The sequence below is a fragment of the Chanos chanos genome, chromosome 6 (genome assembly GCF_902362185.1).
Source record: "Chanos chanos chromosome 6, fChaCha1.1, whole genome shotgun sequence".
In the NCBI taxonomy this organism is placed as follows: domain Eukaryota; kingdom Metazoa; phylum Chordata; class Actinopteri; order Gonorynchiformes; family Chanidae; genus Chanos; species Chanos chanos.
Genome location: NC_044500.1, coordinates 9,338,041 through 9,358,040, shown reverse-complemented (window position 1 = coordinate 9,358,040; position 20,000 = coordinate 9,338,041). Strand labels below are relative to the sequence as shown.

Genomic DNA, 20,000 nt, shown 5'->3' with positions numbered 1-20,000 from the left:
TGTAAATGACTCAGAAGAAGAATACTCAGAAGGAGAGAGACAGAGAGAGAGAGAGAGATTTAATCTCATTTATTGGGTCAGTACCATATTACACTCCAAACAATTAGACCACAAGTAGATTCCTGGAAGAAAAAACAAACAAATAAATAAATAACTAAAATTTCAAATTGAAATTCTTTTCTAATTAAAAATAAAATCAAGTTAAGTATAAAACCTGGTAAACACGGTGGGCATCTTCCTCTCTTAGCCATGTAGCTACCAGGTCTGCGAGTACACACTATTTCTACAGAAACCTGTCCTAAAATAGCATTTCCAGTCCAGGGGAGGGGAGGTGGTGTGTGTCTTTAATGATCAGATACTTTATCCCTCTCATTCCTCTATCCATTCATTCCACTTACAGAATCAATGAATCACTGAAAGAGAACGGATGGTACAAATTAAAGCAAAAACTGGTTTCACCTTTGACCTTTCACCCCATGTCCCATGCGGACATGCATCCATTCCAATATCCAGTAGGAGATCTGAGGGTGGGGGTCGGGGTGGGGGTGGGGGGGGTGCCATCCCCCTCGTTAGCAAAATGAGCAAAATGCATCCCCCTTGTTAACCTGTCACCCCTGCTCTCTCCATTCCCTGGTAGCAGACAGAGTGCCGGGGCAGAGGGGTTGTTTAGTTGAAAATGTTAGTCTAGTCTGCCTGACTCATTGGACCTTTATCTGACTGATGCTTGTGCAAGTTAGAATCTATGGCCCCAACCATGGCTCTGAAATATCAGTAGCCTCACTGTGCTGTGTATTGATCAGTCACATTGTATTGATGAATGCTCCCATTGAATGCTCCCATTGCGCCCCCCCCCCCCCCCCCCACCCCCCCACCCCCCACCCACTGCCTATATCTGATTGTGACACGTGGATAATCTTTGCTTTATCTCTCTATTTTTCACCTAATTCTGATTGTGAAGAATAAGAACAAGGTGAAAAGAAAGATACTGATATTCTGTCCCATATTGAAAGCGCATAGTTAAACTGTCTACTACGTAGAAATAGACGACAGCTCCCTCTAGCGACTGTAACATTCAATGAATACAGCGCTACAATGTTAAAAATGACAGCTGAATGTGTGGCACCAGGTATGCGAAATGCCTACTGATATGTTATTTATGTCTACGGTCGCTGTATCGTCCCACTGTAATGATGCGATGTAGTATCAGTTACTTGATTCGTTTTTTTTAATCAGTGAATATGATTTATTTCTGTAAAGTGATATGAATTCAGTTGTTTAGTCAGTGAAACACATGTTAGGAAGAGACACCACAACCCATGCATAAACTCTTTCCCGAGTGTTCGTGTCACACACGTACACACACGGGCACACGCACACACACACACACCATTACCCACCTGTGGTCTACAAAGCTGTTGTGCTAACCGACTAATTAGCAGCCTCTCACTGTTTCATACTGACACAGAGAGAGGACATAGATCATTCCAGAATGAAAGGTCTTCTGAAGGTGGCAAACACTTTAATCACTCACCGTCTATCGCCACAAAGAGAACAGTATGGTGTCTGAGTCCACGCCCACTGCCACTCAGATGACATCAAAACTAACACCGCAGTTCATCTTGACGCATGATGACGATAATGAATTTGCTAAAATTAGGATGCCGATAGTCCTCGTGCGGAAAGTACGTCTAGTGCTGAGGTTTCAGGAAACTTGCAGTATCCTCGAGTTTAACTGATTAGTCAACCAAGAACTGGCCCTGTGTCAATTTTAGGATTCTGGACTTTGCATCTGTTTTTAAACAATAATATTTTAAAATGGGCCTAGTTATTGCGATGATAATTGAATATGTTTCGGGATGGGTCTTCCTGAAGCGTGAGACTATAAAAGTGGTCTGTTACGATTATCTTGTTAGAGGTTGGCTTTGATGATAATGGAAAACGAAAACGATTTTGTTGAGTATCACGAGTTTACACGAATTTTGTTAAGTATCATTACTTCGTTGAGTAGTATGTTATTTTGTCAGATTTATTAGACTAATTTAGACCTCTCGTCCTATTTTATTTTAAAACAAACAAATTACTTTATTGCATGTCTAGTTAGGTTCCTCTCTCTCGCCCTCTTTCTCTCACACACATACACACACTCAAACGCACGCGCGCAAACACACACACACACACACGCACACACTTTGAGGGAGAATGCCCATTAGTAAACAGCCAAGATGTGACGTGCATTTTAAGTAAGCACGTAAACTTGAAAGCTGGAGTAGGAGCGGCACGGTACGTCTCCGGACGGAATAGAGTAAACAATGCTGGTTATGGACCTAATTCGGTAAGTGATTTTGTTTGCCACAGTCCTATCATAGCATGTTGCCCTACGACATTTCCTTTTCGCTGTCACTGAAAACTTTAGTTTTTTTTTTCTTCGGAACAGTGCAATTTCAGTGTGTATTGACAAATGTCACAGTCGTTTTAGGACAGAGAAGATAGTTGATAAAACTTGCTGGTAGTGCAAGAACAGACGTCTTTTTAGTTATTTTTCAACGCTTCAGCCTCTGCACCGCAGGCCCAAATTGTGCAACAATAAAAAGAACGAACATTTATTATAGCGTGTGATTTGTTGCTGTGTTTCATCAAGCGTTTCGGCATGCCTGGACAAGATTTTCCGCTAAATTAGGCTGTCCGTCAGAATAACTTGAGCAGTCAGATTAGGCAATGTTTTCGCTTGAAAGATTTCAGCTCAGTTCGCGCTATTATAGTTACGACTGAACTTTGAGAGCGCAGAAAGAATGTCAGAGTCTGTATTTACCACTTTCTATTTGGCCAGGATGAGGGTGCTCCTGGTGTTGTGCGTGAGCCCGCTTTGGGCCGAAGTGATCCACTTGAACAACATGTATGGAACGCTCCACTCGCCGAACTTTCCCGAAACCTACCCGAAGGACTCGGACGTGCAGTGGAATATTAGTGTACCCGATGGGTATCAGATCAAACTATACTTTATGCACTTCGACCTAGAGCCCTCTTACCTCTGTGAGTACGACTATGTCAAGGTAAGTGGCATGCTTCGTTTGACAATATGCGCACACACACACACGTACATACATACACAAAAACAAACACGTATATATACACACATGTATGCTATATTAAGGGTTCATAATACCACAGTTTAAAGTCTTGAGTTTGGTGGTTGTAGGCAAGTCCCTTTACTATGCCAGAGAACAAATGGCACCTGGCACCACTGTTGGCACACAATGACTTAAGGCTAGTGCCAACATGAAAAGGTATGCCAAGCTTCTACGATGGTTCTCAACCTGAAAGCTCTTCAATCTCATTACATCTTCACTTTCTCCTTAGCAACAGTTACTGTTTCAGTTTTCAGTGTAGACATGTTCTACATTCCAACTAATGTGTACTTTGAATATTACCAAGAAATTAAGGAATCATAATTTTGCTTAAAGACTTCTTAGAGCAAGGACTGCATATAGATGGGGTTATATATTAAGAATAGTGTTTTAGTGGTATTCATTTTGATACATTGGGATGTGTGTTGGTCGGGTGTTCAGAAGTTGATTCTCAGAAACAGGTTTTCAGAATCTCTGGGGTGAATGAGATGCGAACTCTTTTTCTGTTTTGGGTCTTTGAGTAATTTGATTGGCAGGCCAGACAGATGCCACAATACCCTGCTGGCAGAGTTAATAGCATTTATTCCAGCTCAGTCATGGGGCAGTCCAATCCGTATGGGGCATATTCATATTCAAATGCCCCCATCTGGGTGCTACGGCAACTCACCACGGCAACAGGCCCAAATCAGCCGCCAGACACAAAGGGCACGGACATACAGGCAGCAGAAGACTGCTTTTCCCACAATGCAGGGGCATGCGCCTCATCAGATGCATATACACATACAAACACACACACACACACACACACACACACACACACACACAAACCCATGCATGCACACATGGATCCACACATACAACACATATATGCACCCAAACCTATGTATACCACATAAACACACACATTCTTGGAAAAAAAATGGGATCAAATGAAAGAGAGCCTCATCCATGAAACATGAAATTGCGCTTTATTTTCCGTTTTTGTTTTTTTGGTTGTTTTTTTTTCTATGTGTGTGTGTGTGCTTCTATGTGTTTATCAGAATGGGAGCGGGACTTTAACTGCTCTGTCCATATGCTACTGGGGGGTGGGGGGGGGGGTTCCGTCGTAACCAAGGGTAACCGGGCGTTCAGTGACATGGTCAGTGTAAACAACCATACTGAGAAAAAGATAAGAGAGATATTAGCTCTCTCTTTCTCTCTCTCTCTCTCTCTCTCTCTCTCTCTCTCTCTCCCCCTCCTGTCCTGTGTGTATGTCTGTATGTGTGTGTTTGTTGGAGACTGTAAGGGAAATAAATGTGAACTAAATGCTATAGATTTAAAAGGCCTTGGATGAAAAATAAAAAAGTTCCAAGTAATAAATATTACAATCCAATGTTCAGAAAGCAAACCAGTATGTAAAGGCCAGTCTGTAGGTGAACCAGTCTATAGGTAAACCAGTCTATAGATAAACCAGTCTGTAGGTTAAACTAGTCTGTAAGTAAACAAGTCTGTATGTTAAACCAGTCTATAGCTAAATCAGTCTGTGGGTGAACCAGTCTGTAGGTAAATAAGTCTGTAGGTAAACCGGTCTGTAAGTAAACCAGTCTGTAAGTAAACCAGTCTGTAGGTGAACCAGTCTATAGGTGAACCAGTCTATAGGTAAACCAGTCTATAGGTGCATCAGTCTGTAGGTAAACCAGTCTGTATGTGAACCAGTCTATAGGTAAACCAGAATGTAGGTAAAGCAGTCTGCAGTCTATTGGTAAACCAGTTTATAGGTAAACCAGTCCATGCGTGTGAGCAAGAGAGATATGTCGCAGTGTGATGTCAGGATGGGTGAAATTGGGTTATAGTGTGTGTGTGTGTGTGTGTGTGTGTGTGTGTGTGTTTGTGTGTGTGTGTGGTGTGTGTGTGTGTTATGTTTTTGGTTCCATATGATGTGTATGTATCTGTATTAGGTGTGTATATCTGTAGATGCTCTTATAACTAAAGGTGTTGGGTTTGGAGACTGTGTGTGAATGCTTGTGTAATGGTCTGTATTTAGCTCTAGGTGACATTGGAAGAGGAAGAGATGGGTTTGATGAATATGCGTGTGTGTGTGTGTTTGTATAGATGTGTGCATACGCACACATTTGGGCGTGTGTGTGTTTTGCTGACTTTGGTGGACGTTTTACTGAAACGCCTGGTCAAACTGGGTTCACTATCACTGGGTTCACTGTCTTCACTAGTAAAATAAAAAATGACACTGGTGCTTTTTTTTCTTATAACAGATGTTATTATTATTGGTAAAACTAAAAACTAAAATGTGAGAGCATATTTTATAAGGGTTCGTTTAGGGTTAGGTTGATATTCTTTACAGGTGTTGTAATGGTAGTCAATGGAGGATCCTCAGAATCTAGTATACGAGTTACATGTGCTTGTGTGTGTGTGTGTGTGTGTGTGTGTGTGTGTGTGTGTGTGTGTGTGTAGGTGATGTCAGAGCAGGAGGAGATGTTGGTGTTCTGTGGAAGGGAGAGCACAGACACTGAGCAGGTTCCTGGTGATGATGTCATCATGTCACCAGGGAGCATGCTCAGTGTTGCGTTTCGCTCGGATTTCTCCAACGAGGAACGCTACAGTGGATTTGAGGCCCATTACAGTGCTGTGGGTAAGATCTTTACAACTAATGTAACCTAGTGTCCTACTCCAACACACACACACACACGTACACACACACACACACGCACACACACACGTACATACACACGCACCTACTATTCTCTTTCTTCTTCAACTCTTTACCTCTCCTTCTCTTTCTCTCTCTCACTCTCTCTCTCTCTCTCTCTCTCTCTGTCTGTCTGTCTGTCTTTCTGTCTCTCTTTCTCTCTCTCTAGATGTAGATGAGTGCAGAGACAGGAATGATGAAGACCTTACCTGTGATCATGTCTGCCATAACTACATTGGTGGTTACTACTGCTCCTGTCGCTATGGATACCTGCTGCATTCTGACAACAGGACCTGTAGAGGTACCATATCTGCATACTAAAAATTCAGGAAAATTTTCATTGTGTATCACCACACTGCCACGTATCATACTCATAACTTCGGGAACGCTCTCAGGCCTTAATGAAAAAAAAATCTGTCATTTTCAGTACTTTCAGTTTAAGTCTGTGATTTATGTCAAGTTACAGGTGCATCATGCAAGGCAAAGTGAGCTAATAACATCTTATAGAAGTACAGAGAACTATTATTTGTTTGCTAGCAGACAATAAACTTGCTTTGTTTCAGGCTCGCTGATAATGGTAGAGCTTAAATCAACATATATTTCCATATTCAATTCTTGGCATATGAATTGGGGTTTTAGTTGAGACCTGTCTTAGGGAGGTAGATCATGAATTGGAACAGGCAGTAAACTGCTCAGGGAAACTTTATGAAGTTCCTTAATCAAGAAAGGTGAATATGCAGTCTTGAATAAACTTCTCTACTAGACATCACATAAAGAGATCAAAGTAACAACAGAAAATCTTGTGAAGATCAGAAATACAACAAAAGTGTCATAAATACAACACATAAATGAATAAATACAACAAAAATTACAAGTACAAGAAACATTCAATAATCCCAACATCCAATGGCTGCAGAAAACCTAAAGAGTCAGTCACTAAGATGTCGACAAATTCCATTCTAAGTCACACTGATTATGAATGTCTCTATAACTCAGAATGTTAATCTACAGCTGTCTTGAAATAATGTTATAATTCTGATTCTAATTCTAATTCTATTTCCTCACTTGAATTGCAACTGATAAATTTATTTATGAATTGACCAGCAACCAGCTGATGTCACAGATTCTGTGTTCCAACATTCCATGACATGAGTGTTCCGCAGATTGCATCATAATGATATCATTGAAACTAACATCATTTATATATTTATAACATTTTACATTTCTGTAACACTTATATTTTACATGTGTGTAACATTATTCCATCAGTCAATGTCATTACATCACAAAGACATGTCAATTTCAAGACAGCTGTAGATTAACATTCTGAGTTATAGAGACATTCATAATCAGTGTGACTTAGAATGGAATTTGTCGACATCTTAGTGACTGACTCTTTAGGTTTTCTGCAGCCATTGGACGTTGGGATTTAAATGTCTATAATTTGTGGCTTTATTAGAAGGAAAATCCTTAAAGTGTTTGGCTGCTAATACCCCGAGCAATGTTAAATAGGTCACTTTTTTAAACTGAAGTCATTAGACACTGGAGAGACCCAGTCATGCCCCAAGACCCCTGCTTGTTTATGTGTGTGTGTGTGTGTGTGTGTGTGTTTGTACTCAATCCTGATGAGATTTTCTCTGTGCTGGAACAGAGTTTTATGAAGAATGTCAAGAACATTCCCACGTTTGCTTTGTGAATCAACATTTTCAATGAACACATTGAGGAAACAGTAACTTGCTCTTAATCTAATTGTTAATTAGAATTCATACGAGATTGACGAATCTATCAAGTCCAGGAGCAAGACACTTTACGTAATAACGCCAAACGTTTCCACTAAACCGAGGAGGAAAGTTGTGGGAAAACCAGGGAGATTAGAGAGGATTAAGGTGTAGAATATGGATGTGTGTTGTTTTGAGTGGAACTTTAATACTGGCTGTTACTGTGTAAGGCAATCTGACCAAGTTACTTCCATTTACATAACCTGGGGATTTTTTAGATAACTGTGGTAATGTTTCAAGGCTAGAATATCTCAGCTCTCACATGAAAGTCTATGTGTGTATGTGCATGTATGCTTGTGCATCTGTGTGTGTTTGTGTGTGTGTGTGTGTTTGTGTGTGTATGTATGTGTGTTTATGTATATGTCTATCTATCTGTGTGTATATATGTGTATTAATGTATATGTCTATCAGCATGTGTGTGTGTGTGTGTGTGTGTGTGTGTGTGTGTGGATCTGTAGATGATTATAGGCCTGCTCTGTGTCTAGTCACTGATCCCTGTTGGACTGAATGAAGCTCGGAGCAGAAGGATAAATATTTACATTAGGGCAGTTAGAGAGACATAAAAAATGCCTTTGAACTTCACTCACCCAGGACAGCAGTGATAATGGGGATATTCTCACCAGCTCTAGTGATTTAAACACCCCTGTCTATTTGTTTCTGTCTGCAAGTATAGACGTATGCATTTGTGTGTGTGTGTGTGTGTGTGTGTGTGTGTGTGTGTGTGTGTGTGTGTGTGGAGAGGCTTGTGTGTATTTTTTTAAGCATGTGTATTTTTGTATGACCATACAGGTTCTGTTCATATTGTTTGCACATTTCATTTTTATGTCTATGTACTCCTACATGCATATGTACATTGACGTTCTTTTTGAACATGTGTTTGTGCGCGTGTGTGTGTGCTTGTGTGTGTGCGTGTATGTGTGCTTGTGTGTGTGTGTGTGTGTGTGTATGTGTTTGTGTTGCAGTGGAGTGTAGCGATAGTGTGTACTCAGAGAGGTCTGGGCTCATCTCCAGTCCAGACTTTCCTCGGCCGTACGCGAAAAGCTCAGACTGCATGTACCGCGTCGAGCTGGAGGAGGGCTTCCTCATCACCCTGGACTTCGACGACACGTTCGACATAGAGGACCACCCTGAGGTCACGTGCCCTTACGACCACGTTAAGGTGAGTGACAGAGAACCCAGGAACCTCCCCACGGTCCCCGTTTAATCAGTAACACAGCTGGAACACATGCTCCCGTAACACTAAACATAACACATTAGCTGTGGGCAGATAATGGTTCTCCGAAGCAGAAAACGTGTTTTCTGCTGTCCCTTCAGTCTGGAGAAGTAAGATGGAAGGACGTCAGACGCGTCAAGGGCTTTTTTTTTCGGTATTTAGAGTAAAAGCCGAAAAACTAAACCTATTGAAACTTCAGAGAAATCAGGATTAGCTCTGACCAAACTCCAGACAAATACTCTCCGACATTAAAACGGACGGGAGTGAGGTTACTAACCCGTTAAAGTGTGTGTGGCTTAGAGAGAGGAATGAGTAACACACACGCATACACATACGCACAAACAGCCTAATTATTAGAGCCTAATTATACACCCAGACAAACTCAGATTAACACAGTTTGCCTGAGAGACATAACAGCTGTTGCCTAGCACTACTACAGCCAGCGATATTCAACATCACAGAACAACACATCATATTCCACAACGTATGATTACACAGTGTGACTGATTCCTTTTGCCTTATACTGCATGTGTGGATAGAGTGCTTGGGTGACTGAGAGGGAAATGATGATGATGATGATGATGATGATGATGATGATGATGATGACGATGATGAAAGTGACGATAACAATGACAAAGGGACTATTGGTATTTACTGGATGTTTCACCTGAAGATTGAAGCAGGGCAGAAGGAGTTTGGTCCGTTCTGTGGGGATCGGTCGCCAGGCAAGATCCAGACAGGGAGTAACAAAGTCCGCATCCTGTTTCACAGTGACAATTCAGGAGAGAATCTAGGCTGGAGACTAACCTATTCCTCGACAGGTTAGTACTGTACTGTATACTAACCTATACACAGGCAGGTTAGTACCATACACTAGACATTAACAGGTAGGTACTGTACTATAGACTAACCTGTACATAAACAGGTTAGAACTATTCAATACACTAACCTATACATCGAAAAGTTAGTACCGCACTATGGACTAACCTGTACATGAACAGCGCAGTACTGTACTAGAGACTAAACTACTCTTTTACAGAATGGTATTGTATGAGAAATTTACCTGCACGTCTATGGGTGGGTAGTGTAACTACTCATCCACAGAATATTCTATTTTGTTTTTTAATGTGTAGGTATAAAAGCAATCTACAGGAATTATTGTAAGCACTTTTCCACAAGAAGTCTCAATGCCTGATGGCAGCATATTCTTAGTCCTCTACTGCTACTGACTTTGAAGGCACTTCTTTTAAGTCATTCTGTATAAAAGTGACTTATACAAAATGAACAAAACTGTAAACTGTAAATGTCTTTGTTATATAAATCTCTGAACTCTTTGTCTACAGAGCCGTAGCTGTCCGTCATCCTAATTTACACGGTTTAATAATGAAATGCGTTCACGTTCTCAGCTGTAAGCGAGTGTCCCGTTCCCATGGTGCCCCAGCATGGCCAACTGGAACCAGTGCAGTCTCAGTACTTCTTCAAAGACCACGTGGTGTTGACCTGCGACCCCGGATACACACTCGGAAAGGTCAGACCAGACTTCAGGTCAACACTCCTTACTGCTCTTGTAGACACTGACCGTGACTTGACCGATAAAGTTCTCTCTCTCTCTCTCTCTCTCTCTCTCTCTCTCTCTCCCTCTCTGTCTCAGGACGGTGAAGAGCTGCAGCATTATCAGGTTGTGTGTCAGGAGGATGGCACGTGGACAGATGTTTTACCACTGTGTGAAAGTAAGAACTGAGGCCTTTCCTTCAGCCCTGCGTCGGCTGACGTTAATCTCGTGGGCGGTCGCGTGCTACCGTAAAAAAAAAAAAAAAAAGAAGAAGAAAAGACACGGTGGATGTTATCGCTTTATCGCCAAGCATCCATGCGCGTTACGTCTCTCTAAAACTATTTATTCACAACATGTTTTTTTTTTCTTTTTTATCTCCGTCTATCTGACTCTATCTCTCTCTCCTTTTTTTTTTTTTTCACGCCTCTATACGTGTAGCCTCAGAGAAGGAATCTCTTCCTAGTATTCTAGCCATATTCTGTATTGGAGTTTTGTTTTGTTTTTTTTTTGTTTTTGTTTTGTTTTTTTCTTTTTTTCTTTTTCTTTCAGGAGCCAATCACAGCCCTACCTGAGCTGTAACTGCAGTCTTCAGTAACTATGAGCTCTTTGTTAGTCTTTCCTGTGTTGAGTATCATTTTACTGCCTGGGGAGAGAGAGAGCCAAGAGTGATCACTGTTGGAGAATAGATCTCTTTGATTGATACCACTGCCTGCATTCACTTGCCTTTGCTCTTACAAGGCTTTACGCGGCCGGTGCTCTGAGAGCTACGCTGAGAAATGCCCGGCGCTTCATGCGAATTACACTACGGAAAAAAAAAAAAAACAACCCGCGGGCAGCTACATGTAAAGCTAAGAGACAATCGCTCCATCTGTGGCAAACTGTCATCTGGAGGGAAGTTAATTTAAGGTTGTTTTTTTTTTAAGTATCAAACTATATGCAAAAATAAAACATTTTGACAACTTGAAATGATTGTTGGATCTCTTGGACTGAAGATTTGCTTGTAATGACTCCATAAAAAAACCCCACAAAATTATGGAAAATCTTACAATGCTTTTTAATTACAAAGAACATGAGAATATTAAAACACACAAACAAACAAACAAAGAAGATGTTAGTCTGCAATTATTGCATGAGAATTCTCTTTAAAATCCTGTTGTGGGCATGACACTGTGCTGTGGCTTTCTGTAGATCCTGTCATTTTGGTCAGGGTAACATCTTAATTGGAGCCTGTGACTAGTCTTTTCTTCACTTATGTAAGGTCAGGGTTTGGGTGAAAATGAGGTCGTAGACCTATACCAGTGGATAAAACCCATATTCGAGCAGTTTCATTTTCAGTCCTCTGTCTCCCCCTGCTGGTTACAAATATTATCCCAGTAATGAAGATGCCTGTCATTATTTTACTTTGCTTTCTTTCTTCTTCTTCTCTCTTTCTCTCTCTCTCTCTCTCTCTCTCTCTCCTCTCTTTCTCTCTCTCTCTCTCTGTGTGTGTGTGTGTGTGTGTGTGTAAACACAGAGTAAAAGACAAAATCTTTTAAAAGTCGAAATGAAAGAGAGAGAAAGAGAGAGAGAAAGAGAGGCTGAGGGGAAAGAATTACTGTGTGTGAAAGTGTAAAGTAGCGCCTCTAAAGACATATCACAGATAAACACACAAAAACCCAGGAGAAGACACAGAAAGAGACAACAGGCTTGGAGGAATGGATGACAGGAAGCGAGGTATGATTCTAATGACCACCTATTGGTCAGTCCATGTGTATGTGCGTCCAATCATTGTTATATCATTCAAATCATGTAGAGTAGAGGTCTGTAATCCTTCTGATTGCTTTAATCCACTCTGTTCCTTTGATCTGAGCTTTATTTCGCTTCCTGTGTCTTTCCATGCCGTTCAAATCAAATCACCATTCACATTCCCGTCGGTCATACTGTCCTAATTCAAGAAAGGGCCAATGTATCTTCTAATCTCCTTCTCTCTCTCTCTCTCTCCCTCTCCCCCTTTCTCTCGCTCTCTCTCTCTCTGTCAGAGATTGACTGTGGTCCTCCAGTAGACATTCCTTTGGGTGAAGTGGTATATGAGAGCTCTGATAACACCACTGTGTTTGGCTCCAGGATCCAGTACATCTGCAGGGACCCTCACAGACAGAACCCTTCTACAGTCAACAGTATGTACTTACTTATATCACCCTGAATGACCGGTACAGCCTCAGAACAGCAGTGTGTAGAGAGTACTCAGACAAGACTAATGTACACACAGCTGTTCCTACATGCTACATACACACTTTCCCCTATATTCATACTCATATTCATAGCCCTCCTATGTCACACTCCTGTCTACATACCATCCCTCTGTTCCTTGATGTCATTCTCTACAGAGACGTATACCTGTGGAGAAAGTGGACAGTGGGTCGGTGGTGAGCTCGGAACCAAAGTTCCCTCGTGTCTTCCAGGTGAGGCTGTCAGTGAACCCTTTACCTGGCTGAAACCCTGTCTGTCCTCATGGAATTGTCTCTCGGCACTTGAGAGGATCTCTTTGACCTTCCTCTGCCCTGTGTGTGTGTGTGTGTGTTTGTGTGTGTGTGTGTGTGTGTGGTTTAGCCTTGCACTGGAGCGTGGTGAACAGGTTTGCGTGTGTACTGCTTGTCAGACTTTGTTTGTTTGTACGATCGCGATGTGTACGTTTCTATTTTAACGATTTCTCTTTACGCGGGCGTGTCGTTATGGCGTGGCCGTCTTTTATTTGTGTACGCGTGTGCTTCCGTTTGTTTTCAGCTTGTGGCGAACCATCTCGGCCGTTCCCTTCCCTGCAGAAACGGATTGTGGGTGGCCGGGGCGCCTCTCCGGGACACTTCCCCTGGCAGGTTCTCTTATCTGTGGAGGACATGTCCCGAGTACCTGAGGACCGCTGGTTTGGTAGCGGGGCGCTCCTGACCCCGTCCTGGGTCTTGACGGTCGCGCACGTTCTCCGGTCCCAGCGTAGGGACCCCGTCGTGGTCCCCGTGTTACCTGAGCACGTTCGGGTCCACCTGGGTCTGACGGACGTCCGTAACAAAGCCGTGGCCACCAACCGTTCGGTGGAGCACATCGTCCTCCATCCGGACTTTGACCCCCGCAACTACAACCACGATATCGCCCTGGTAAAGCTAAGCCGGGCGGTGGAACTTAACGAGCTGGTTCGACCCATCTGTTTGCCCCCGCCGGCAGAGGACGGAAGCCCCCCCTCCCCTCAGCCCCGGACGCTTGGCCTGGTGGCCGGCTGGGGCATCAGCGCGACCAACGCCTCCTCCTCAGACGGTGCGCTAACCTCCGAACCGGGCGTGACGGCGGAGCAGCTGCAGTACGTAAAACTACCGGTGGTCCCTCAGGAGGAGTGTGAAGACAGCTACTCCTCGAGATCGATGAACTACAACATCACGCGCAACATGTTTTGCGCGGGGTACTACGAGGGAGGTCAGGATACCTGTCTGGGGGATAGCGGCGGAGCTTTTGTGATGGAGGATCCAAACACAGGACGTTGGGTGGTGCAAGGGTTGGTGTCTTGGGGTGGACCGGAGGAGTGTGGTAGTCAGAGGGTGTATGGGGTCTATACTCGAGTGGCTAACTATGTCCAGTGGCTACACACACACCTGGACACTGCCCCCTGGTGGTGAGGAAAGGGTATGAAGGTAAATTTAGTTGTGATGTGACTGAACCGAATGTCATTCACTCCACTGTGCTCTGCACTCTCTCTCTCTCTCTCTCTCTCTCACTCTCTTCCCCTCTCTGTCTCCTTATCTCATCAAACTTGTTTTTCTCAGCACAGATCCCTTCCAGTCAACACTTATTTGTTTTGTATTGCCACTTTCTGACTTGTCCATTAATTTGAGACCTACTCATCCATATCACAAAGTCCATCTGACTTTACACTCTAATACGCATTAGTGCACATTCATATACTATCTAATTCTCTCTGCCCCTACTGCCTCTATGCAGGGCTGTGCTTGGTCTAACGTGAAGCATATTATGAAATCTTTTGTATTTCTATTGTATATGTACACATTTACTGTAAAAATAGAAAACTAAAACTAATTTCAAATAATGAAGCACACTGTAAGTGCTGTCTGATCAGACCTGTTGTAGGACAGTCTGTGTAATGTTTAAGGATGACGCTATTCGTTGTTAGATGTTTGTGGCTCTCAGATGTTTGAGTCAGTCCTTACTCCAGATATTCTCCAGTTATTTGAAACTATGCTATTTGAAATTATATTATGTTAAACGCCTACTATAAGCCATAAGAAAGAGCACTTTACAAAGTAAAACTATTTGTTTTTAATTTGTTCTCATATATCAGTTGTCCTTCTGATACACTGTTGTAAATTAAAAACATTTATACATTTTTTACTGTTTGAATTATAAGCTTGTTAAGAAAAATTAAATAAATAAAACATAAACAGGCACCACGATACTAACTCTAATTTGTATAGGTGACTCTATATTTTTGTTTTCAGAATAATGAGTTTGACTGGTAAAAACAAAACATGACACAGATCATCAGAAAGTTGTAGTACATCACTTTATTTTAATGTCAAGGTAAAACATATTGGTTCAACCTCCAGTCAGAGAACAAACAGAATGTGTGTTTTTACTAAAGCGACAGCACAGCTCACAGGCATTGTGGGTAAATAATGGAAGTGCAATGGCAGTAGTGGCTTCCTTCTCACAAATCCTCCCTGATGACATCATAAAGAAGAGGTTAGAAGGGGGCGGAGCCACGCCACATCAACTGAAATATCAAAGTAAATGAATGTGTATCATTGTTACAGGTGCTTTGTAAACAGGTGCTCCGAGGATGGTATAGTTTATGACAAATGGAGAATTACAGGCTAAGAAAGAGTTTATTTAGATGGAGCCGGAAAGAGTGGGGTTTGGGGTTGAGTTTAAGGTTTGGATCGAATAAGAAGGTAACATGTGAATGGAATCATAGTTGCATACATTGTCGGAGTAGATATTTAGGAGTCGAGTACAGTTGTTTCACAACTCCCAGCCCCGGAGTCCAAGTTCACAAGGGTAGACCAGCACTAGCGCACTAATTCATTTGATAAATGAAATTGGTCACAAGTGTACAAGCTAAATCAGCCAGGCTAGCGTTGGCTAGAACAATAATACCCTGTCTTTTGGGACATTGGGACAGGAATCGAGAAACTAGAAGATAAACAAAGGCTGGTCAGAGGCTGTGAATGTAGATTAAGCTGAAGACTGTTGTGAGTGAACTGTTTTAAGCACGGAGATCGTGACAGCGCAGTGATAACGATAGTAAATATGTGGATTAAAGTGGAATTGTGCTATGGTTACTGAATTGCCAGAGCCGGTGTGTTTTCCATGCGTCTTCTACCTTCCATGAACCCCCCCCCCCCTTCCCTCCCCTCCTGTGGAACAAAGAAAACACTTCATTAGCATTAAACACTGCATTACACATAATCTGTATGGACTAAAATATGCACCATGCGACAGTGATGCGGGCAGTCAAGGGGGAGTGGTCTGTTGAGATCGTACCTGTGTGCTGGGGAGGGGGGAGGCAGTGGTGGGGTCAGTGAGGGTCAGGGAGTTCTAGCCCCGGCTGTTGGGGAGACGTCCCATTCCGATCCGATCGATAGGGACGCTGACGCGTCGGCGCGGCAACTCGACCACCTTCCTGCACACGTGCAAGATACATATTTTTATTAGATGTCGAGCCAAAAATCAGTTCAGTTACGGGGCAAAAAAAAAAAAAGAAAAGAAAAAGAGAGAGAGAGAGAGAGAGAAACTTATCTTCCTCTCGCTGTGTGAGAACTTTTTGATCTTTCTGACATTATCAGAGAGGCTTAACATGACTAAAGTGTTCCACTGTTCCCGATGAGCAATTGAGTTAGAGGCTTTTTTTGTTCGATAAAGTTCGATACGCCTCTTGCAGTGTTTCTCTTGGCTTGACTCTCTAAGTTATCAGGAAGTGTTGATCATTTGGATAGAGCCTCTGAGGTGCCTGAAGCCACAGTTTTCAACCACAGAGATCAAACAGACAAGGAAGATATGATGAAAATCTTTTTTTTTTTTTTTTTTTTTTTTAAGTGCGATTGCAATTGACTACGCAGCTGTCATTATCTCTGCCTCTCTGAGTTGATTAGCATTGTAGTGTAGCGCTGAGTATGGGTGCAGCAGTTGCCTAAGATTTCAAAGAAAAGTGGGCAAATCATGTTTGTCAGACCAAACGGATTGGTCTTTTCACTCGGGTTTAGAGTGAAAATTACCAGTGCTGTGAGAGAATCGGAGCTTAATCTTGTCCCGATCTGTGTCGTCCGTATTGTCTCTTTGTTGCTTTGGGCTAACGGGGATTAGCGTGTCGCGACTGTCAGTGAGAACGGATCGGAACAGCCTGAACGTGGGTGTTCCACTTTACCACCTGCTAAACCGGTTCCAAACGGACCGCAACGTTCTGTAAGGGTAGAGATGCTTTGACTAAGTCCGCCACAGCGTGAGTCTGGTCAAGTAATATAAGCAGTTTTAATGTTGTGCAAATGCAACACTGCTCAGACTCTCTCGCTGAGCTTGAAGAACACACTCAGGGCGTGTGGTGCACTGACTGCACCTTAGCCAATGAAAACTGTCTGGATTTGAGTATTGGCCAGTCAAAGCCACCTGTGTTTTAGCATCAGCAAATCAGAGCTGTCTTTGGCCTCTGGCCAATCTAAAGTTACATGTGAAATCACACTCAGCTCATCGTATCAGCCGTTTGTGTTACCTTTAGTCAATTCACTCAACTGTTCCAACCAACGGCTATATGCACTTGGATCAGTGCAAGACAGTGGCGTAGGGATGATGGTATGTTTAAAAAAAAAAAAAAAAAAAACAGGACTTGGATTGAATTTGGGTTTGGACGTGAAATGATGTGGCACAACAGAGCTGCAGTGAGAGGCATGGGCCGGATTAGCGCAGTTACATCAGGGTGGTAACGAAATTATGTGTGAAATTGAATCATTTCTGTTGTACTATATTTCTGCATCTCTGTAATACACTGGCGATTGTCATGGGCAGACTGACCAGGGGTGAGATCATGTAATGAGGCTTCATTAGGTTAGCGCACTTTCTTATTTTAGCTTGCGTGAACTCAGTTAATGAAGATACAAATGGGCTTCAGAAGGTCTCACCCTGTCTTCTGGGTAAAAAAAAAATATTTCACCACACAGCTAGTGGATAAAAACACGTTTCAGGGTAAGAGGGAATTTTGGGGGGTGGGGGGAGGGGCGGGCTTTGGACATGTATTAGGTTGGCTTTTAGGCGACATCAGGACCGAATTCTCCACCTGAAGGAGAACAGGTTAGTCGTGCTTTTTTGTCCTCTCCTACACAAATACACCTGAGTAAACTAATCAGGGTGCCCTGAAGAGAATATTAAGGTGTGTGAGATGTGTGAGATTTGGTTTAAAAAATCCCCATGACTCCCCAGTCTTTCTCTCTCTCTCTCTCTCTCTCTCTCTCTCTGTGTACCTCTGCTTGGTGGTGGTCTTGGGGTCCATGTTGCTGACTGACAGGCGGTCCAGAGGGGTGTTGGAGCCAGGAAAGCTCCTCTTCCTCTTGGTCTCAATGACGTCGTTCTCCAGGCGGACCAGCTGGTCCAGCAAGAACAGTTTACTGTTCAGATCTCCAGAGGACTTCTGCTCAAGCGCACCGGACACAGAACCAGGTTCTGGCTGTGACCCAGAGTCCGCATACTACACCAGAGAGAGAGAGAGAGAGAGAGAGAGAGAGAGAGAGAGAGAGAGAGAACAATATATAAATAAATATATGTAATACTATGTATTTATATAGTTATTACATAATCATATCAGTCCTGTTACATTAACAGGTTTGCCACCTTTGCAACCTGTGGTTGATAATATGAAACTAAGTCTAAAGTGACATCTTAATTATACAGTCTGATGTTTGGAATAGACGAGGGCTTGTTCAGTAGGACAGACAGGGTAGACAGGCTGACAGACAGACAGACAGACAGACAGACAGACAGACAGACAGGTTGAGGTGAAAAGAGGACTGACAGACATGGATTCACACACAGGCAGGCTGGGACACAGACAGACACACAGAGGCGGAGGTTGAGCAGAACAGATGACATGTGAGTGCGATGGACAGTGTGAGATCCTGGATCAGGTTGTGCTCATTAGGGGAGCTGTGGGTGTTAGTCTCCTGCAGACAGACTCCAGAGGAATTCCCCACGTATTTATAGAGTCCTCACTGCTTGTGTTGACAACCCGTCATCCCCCATTTGTTCCACTTAATCTCATCAAGCTCAGGAAACTTGTGTGTGTATATATATGTGTGTGTGTGTGTGTGTGTGTGTGTCACCTCTGGTCTTTCCTGGGTCAGGCGGAGGCTTACAGCACTGCAGTGGAAGAGAGTCACCGTCAGGAAACAGGAGAGTAGTACACAGCCACAGCCCAGCATCTGTAACACAGTAAACAACACAGTAAACAACACAGTTACACACACACACACACATGCACACATACACACTCTCACACCCTCTTTCTTTCTTTCTGTCTCATAAACACAATTGAATTGTCCAAGCAGGTAACAAAGCACTTTTCAAACGGACAATTTACTGCGTTCATTCACGCATCAGTTACCAATATAACACGCTTCACAAAGCATCATAGTTTACCATCAGTCAGCACACTCACGCACATCAATAAAATTTACATAAATGACTTCCACACACGAGTGGGTGTGCGGCCCCGTATTTTAGCGTGTCTTCTGATCACCGCACGCACACGCACACACACACACACACACACACACACACACACTCTACCGCGTGTTGGGTTACTGAGATACGGAGCTGTGTTTACCCTTACACAGCTTCCATCTGTGAAAATACGGGAACTGGCCCAGCCATGAGACTGTGAGAATGGAGTGAGTGTCAGGGTTGGACACACCCCGTCATGGCCCTCTACACAAACACATGAGCTCAGGCCAAAACACCCAGCTCATGCTCTTCTCTGACCTGCACTGGCTGTCTGTTCCCAGCCCTACCTGAGCCCCAATCAACCTCACCACACACACACACACACACACACACACACACACATATACACACACACACGCATGCACGCACACATAGCCACTCATGAGCGTGTGTACACACTCAAACCATCACTGGCACTGATATGTGTGCACACACACACACACACACACACGCACACACATATGCATACATGTTTTCTCTCACATGAATATACACACAAACACAAAGATGAATACATGTAGTCACCGGCGCTCTAAAACCAATGCGGTTAAGAAAAGTTTTATCTGTTTGTCTCAGAGCAGTAAAATGGATATCTGGAGCCGCTGTGAAGCCATTTGCCATGTTCACTGGTTAATTCAACCATGCTGAGGAAAACAATCAAAGTTCACCGTGTCCATCGAGTCCATGAAATACTCTAATGAGGACTAAAAAAAAATATTAATCATAATAAACAAAACTCTGTTTCTCTCTTACTCACTGGCTCCCACTAAAATAATTTAGCCATGAATAGCTGGTAGAAGGTGAATTTTCCCACACAATTTTTTTTTTTTTTTGGGCCAGAATACAGCAAAAACATTCAGAGTGCTTCAGACACACTGGGCTCAAGACATCTCTGAGTTTGGTC

The 20,000-nt window shown here is 43.0% G+C and overlaps 2 protein-coding genes across 2 annotated transcripts; one reads left to right on the top strand and one right to left on the bottom strand.

Moving 5' to 3' along the window:
- Positions 1-2,223: 2,223 nt before the first annotated feature.
- masp1 (MBL associated serine protease 1) lies at positions 2,224-14,790 on the top strand. Its single transcript, XM_030776385.1, has 11 exons — positions 2,224-2,332; positions 2,828-3,050; positions 5,574-5,751; positions 5,978-6,109; positions 8,549-8,745; positions 9,473-9,620; positions 10,206-10,327; positions 10,451-10,529; positions 12,370-12,507; positions 12,718-12,792; positions 13,115-14,790. The coding sequence occupies exons 1-11, from the start codon at positions 2,310-2,312 to the stop codon at positions 13,990-13,992; spliced, it is 2,193 nt and encodes a 730-aa protein (XP_030632245.1). The 5' UTR covers positions 2,224-2,309; the 3' UTR covers positions 13,993-14,790.
- Positions 14,791-15,928: 1,138 nt separating this feature from the next.
- Positions 15,929-18,795, bottom strand: ostn (osteocrin). The gene is made up of 3 exons (XM_030778844.1): positions 18,697-18,795; positions 17,842-18,065; positions 15,929-16,013 (listed from the first exon to the last, which is right to left on the bottom strand). The coding sequence occupies exons 1-3, from the start codon at positions 18,793-18,795 to the stop codon at positions 15,929-15,931; spliced, it is 408 nt and encodes a 135-aa protein (XP_030634704.1).
- Positions 18,796-20,000: the final 1,205 nt, after the last annotated feature.

Coding starts and splice junctions, on each gene's coding strand:
- masp1 (XM_030776385.1), top strand. CDS start 2,310: ATGCTGGTTATGGACCTAATTCG. Junction 5,752..5,977: donor GGCCCATTACAGTGCTGTGG/GTAAGATCTTTA, acceptor CTCTCTCTCTAG/ATGTAGATGAGTGCAGAGAC. Junction 12,508..12,717: donor GAACCCTTCTACAGTCAACA/GTATGTACTTAC, acceptor CATTCTCTACAG/AGACGTATACCTGTGGAGAA.
- ostn (XM_030778844.1), bottom strand. CDS start 18,795: ATGCTGGGCTGTGGCTGTGTACTACTCTCCTGTTTCCTGACGGTGACT. Junction 18,066..18,696: donor TGACCCAGGAAAGACCAGAG/GTGACACACACA, acceptor TCTCTGGTGTAG/TATGCGGACTCTGGGTCACA. Junction 16,014..17,841: donor AAGACCACCACCAAGCAGAG/GTACACAGAGAG, acceptor GCACGTGTGCAG/GAAGGTGGTCGAGTTGCCGC.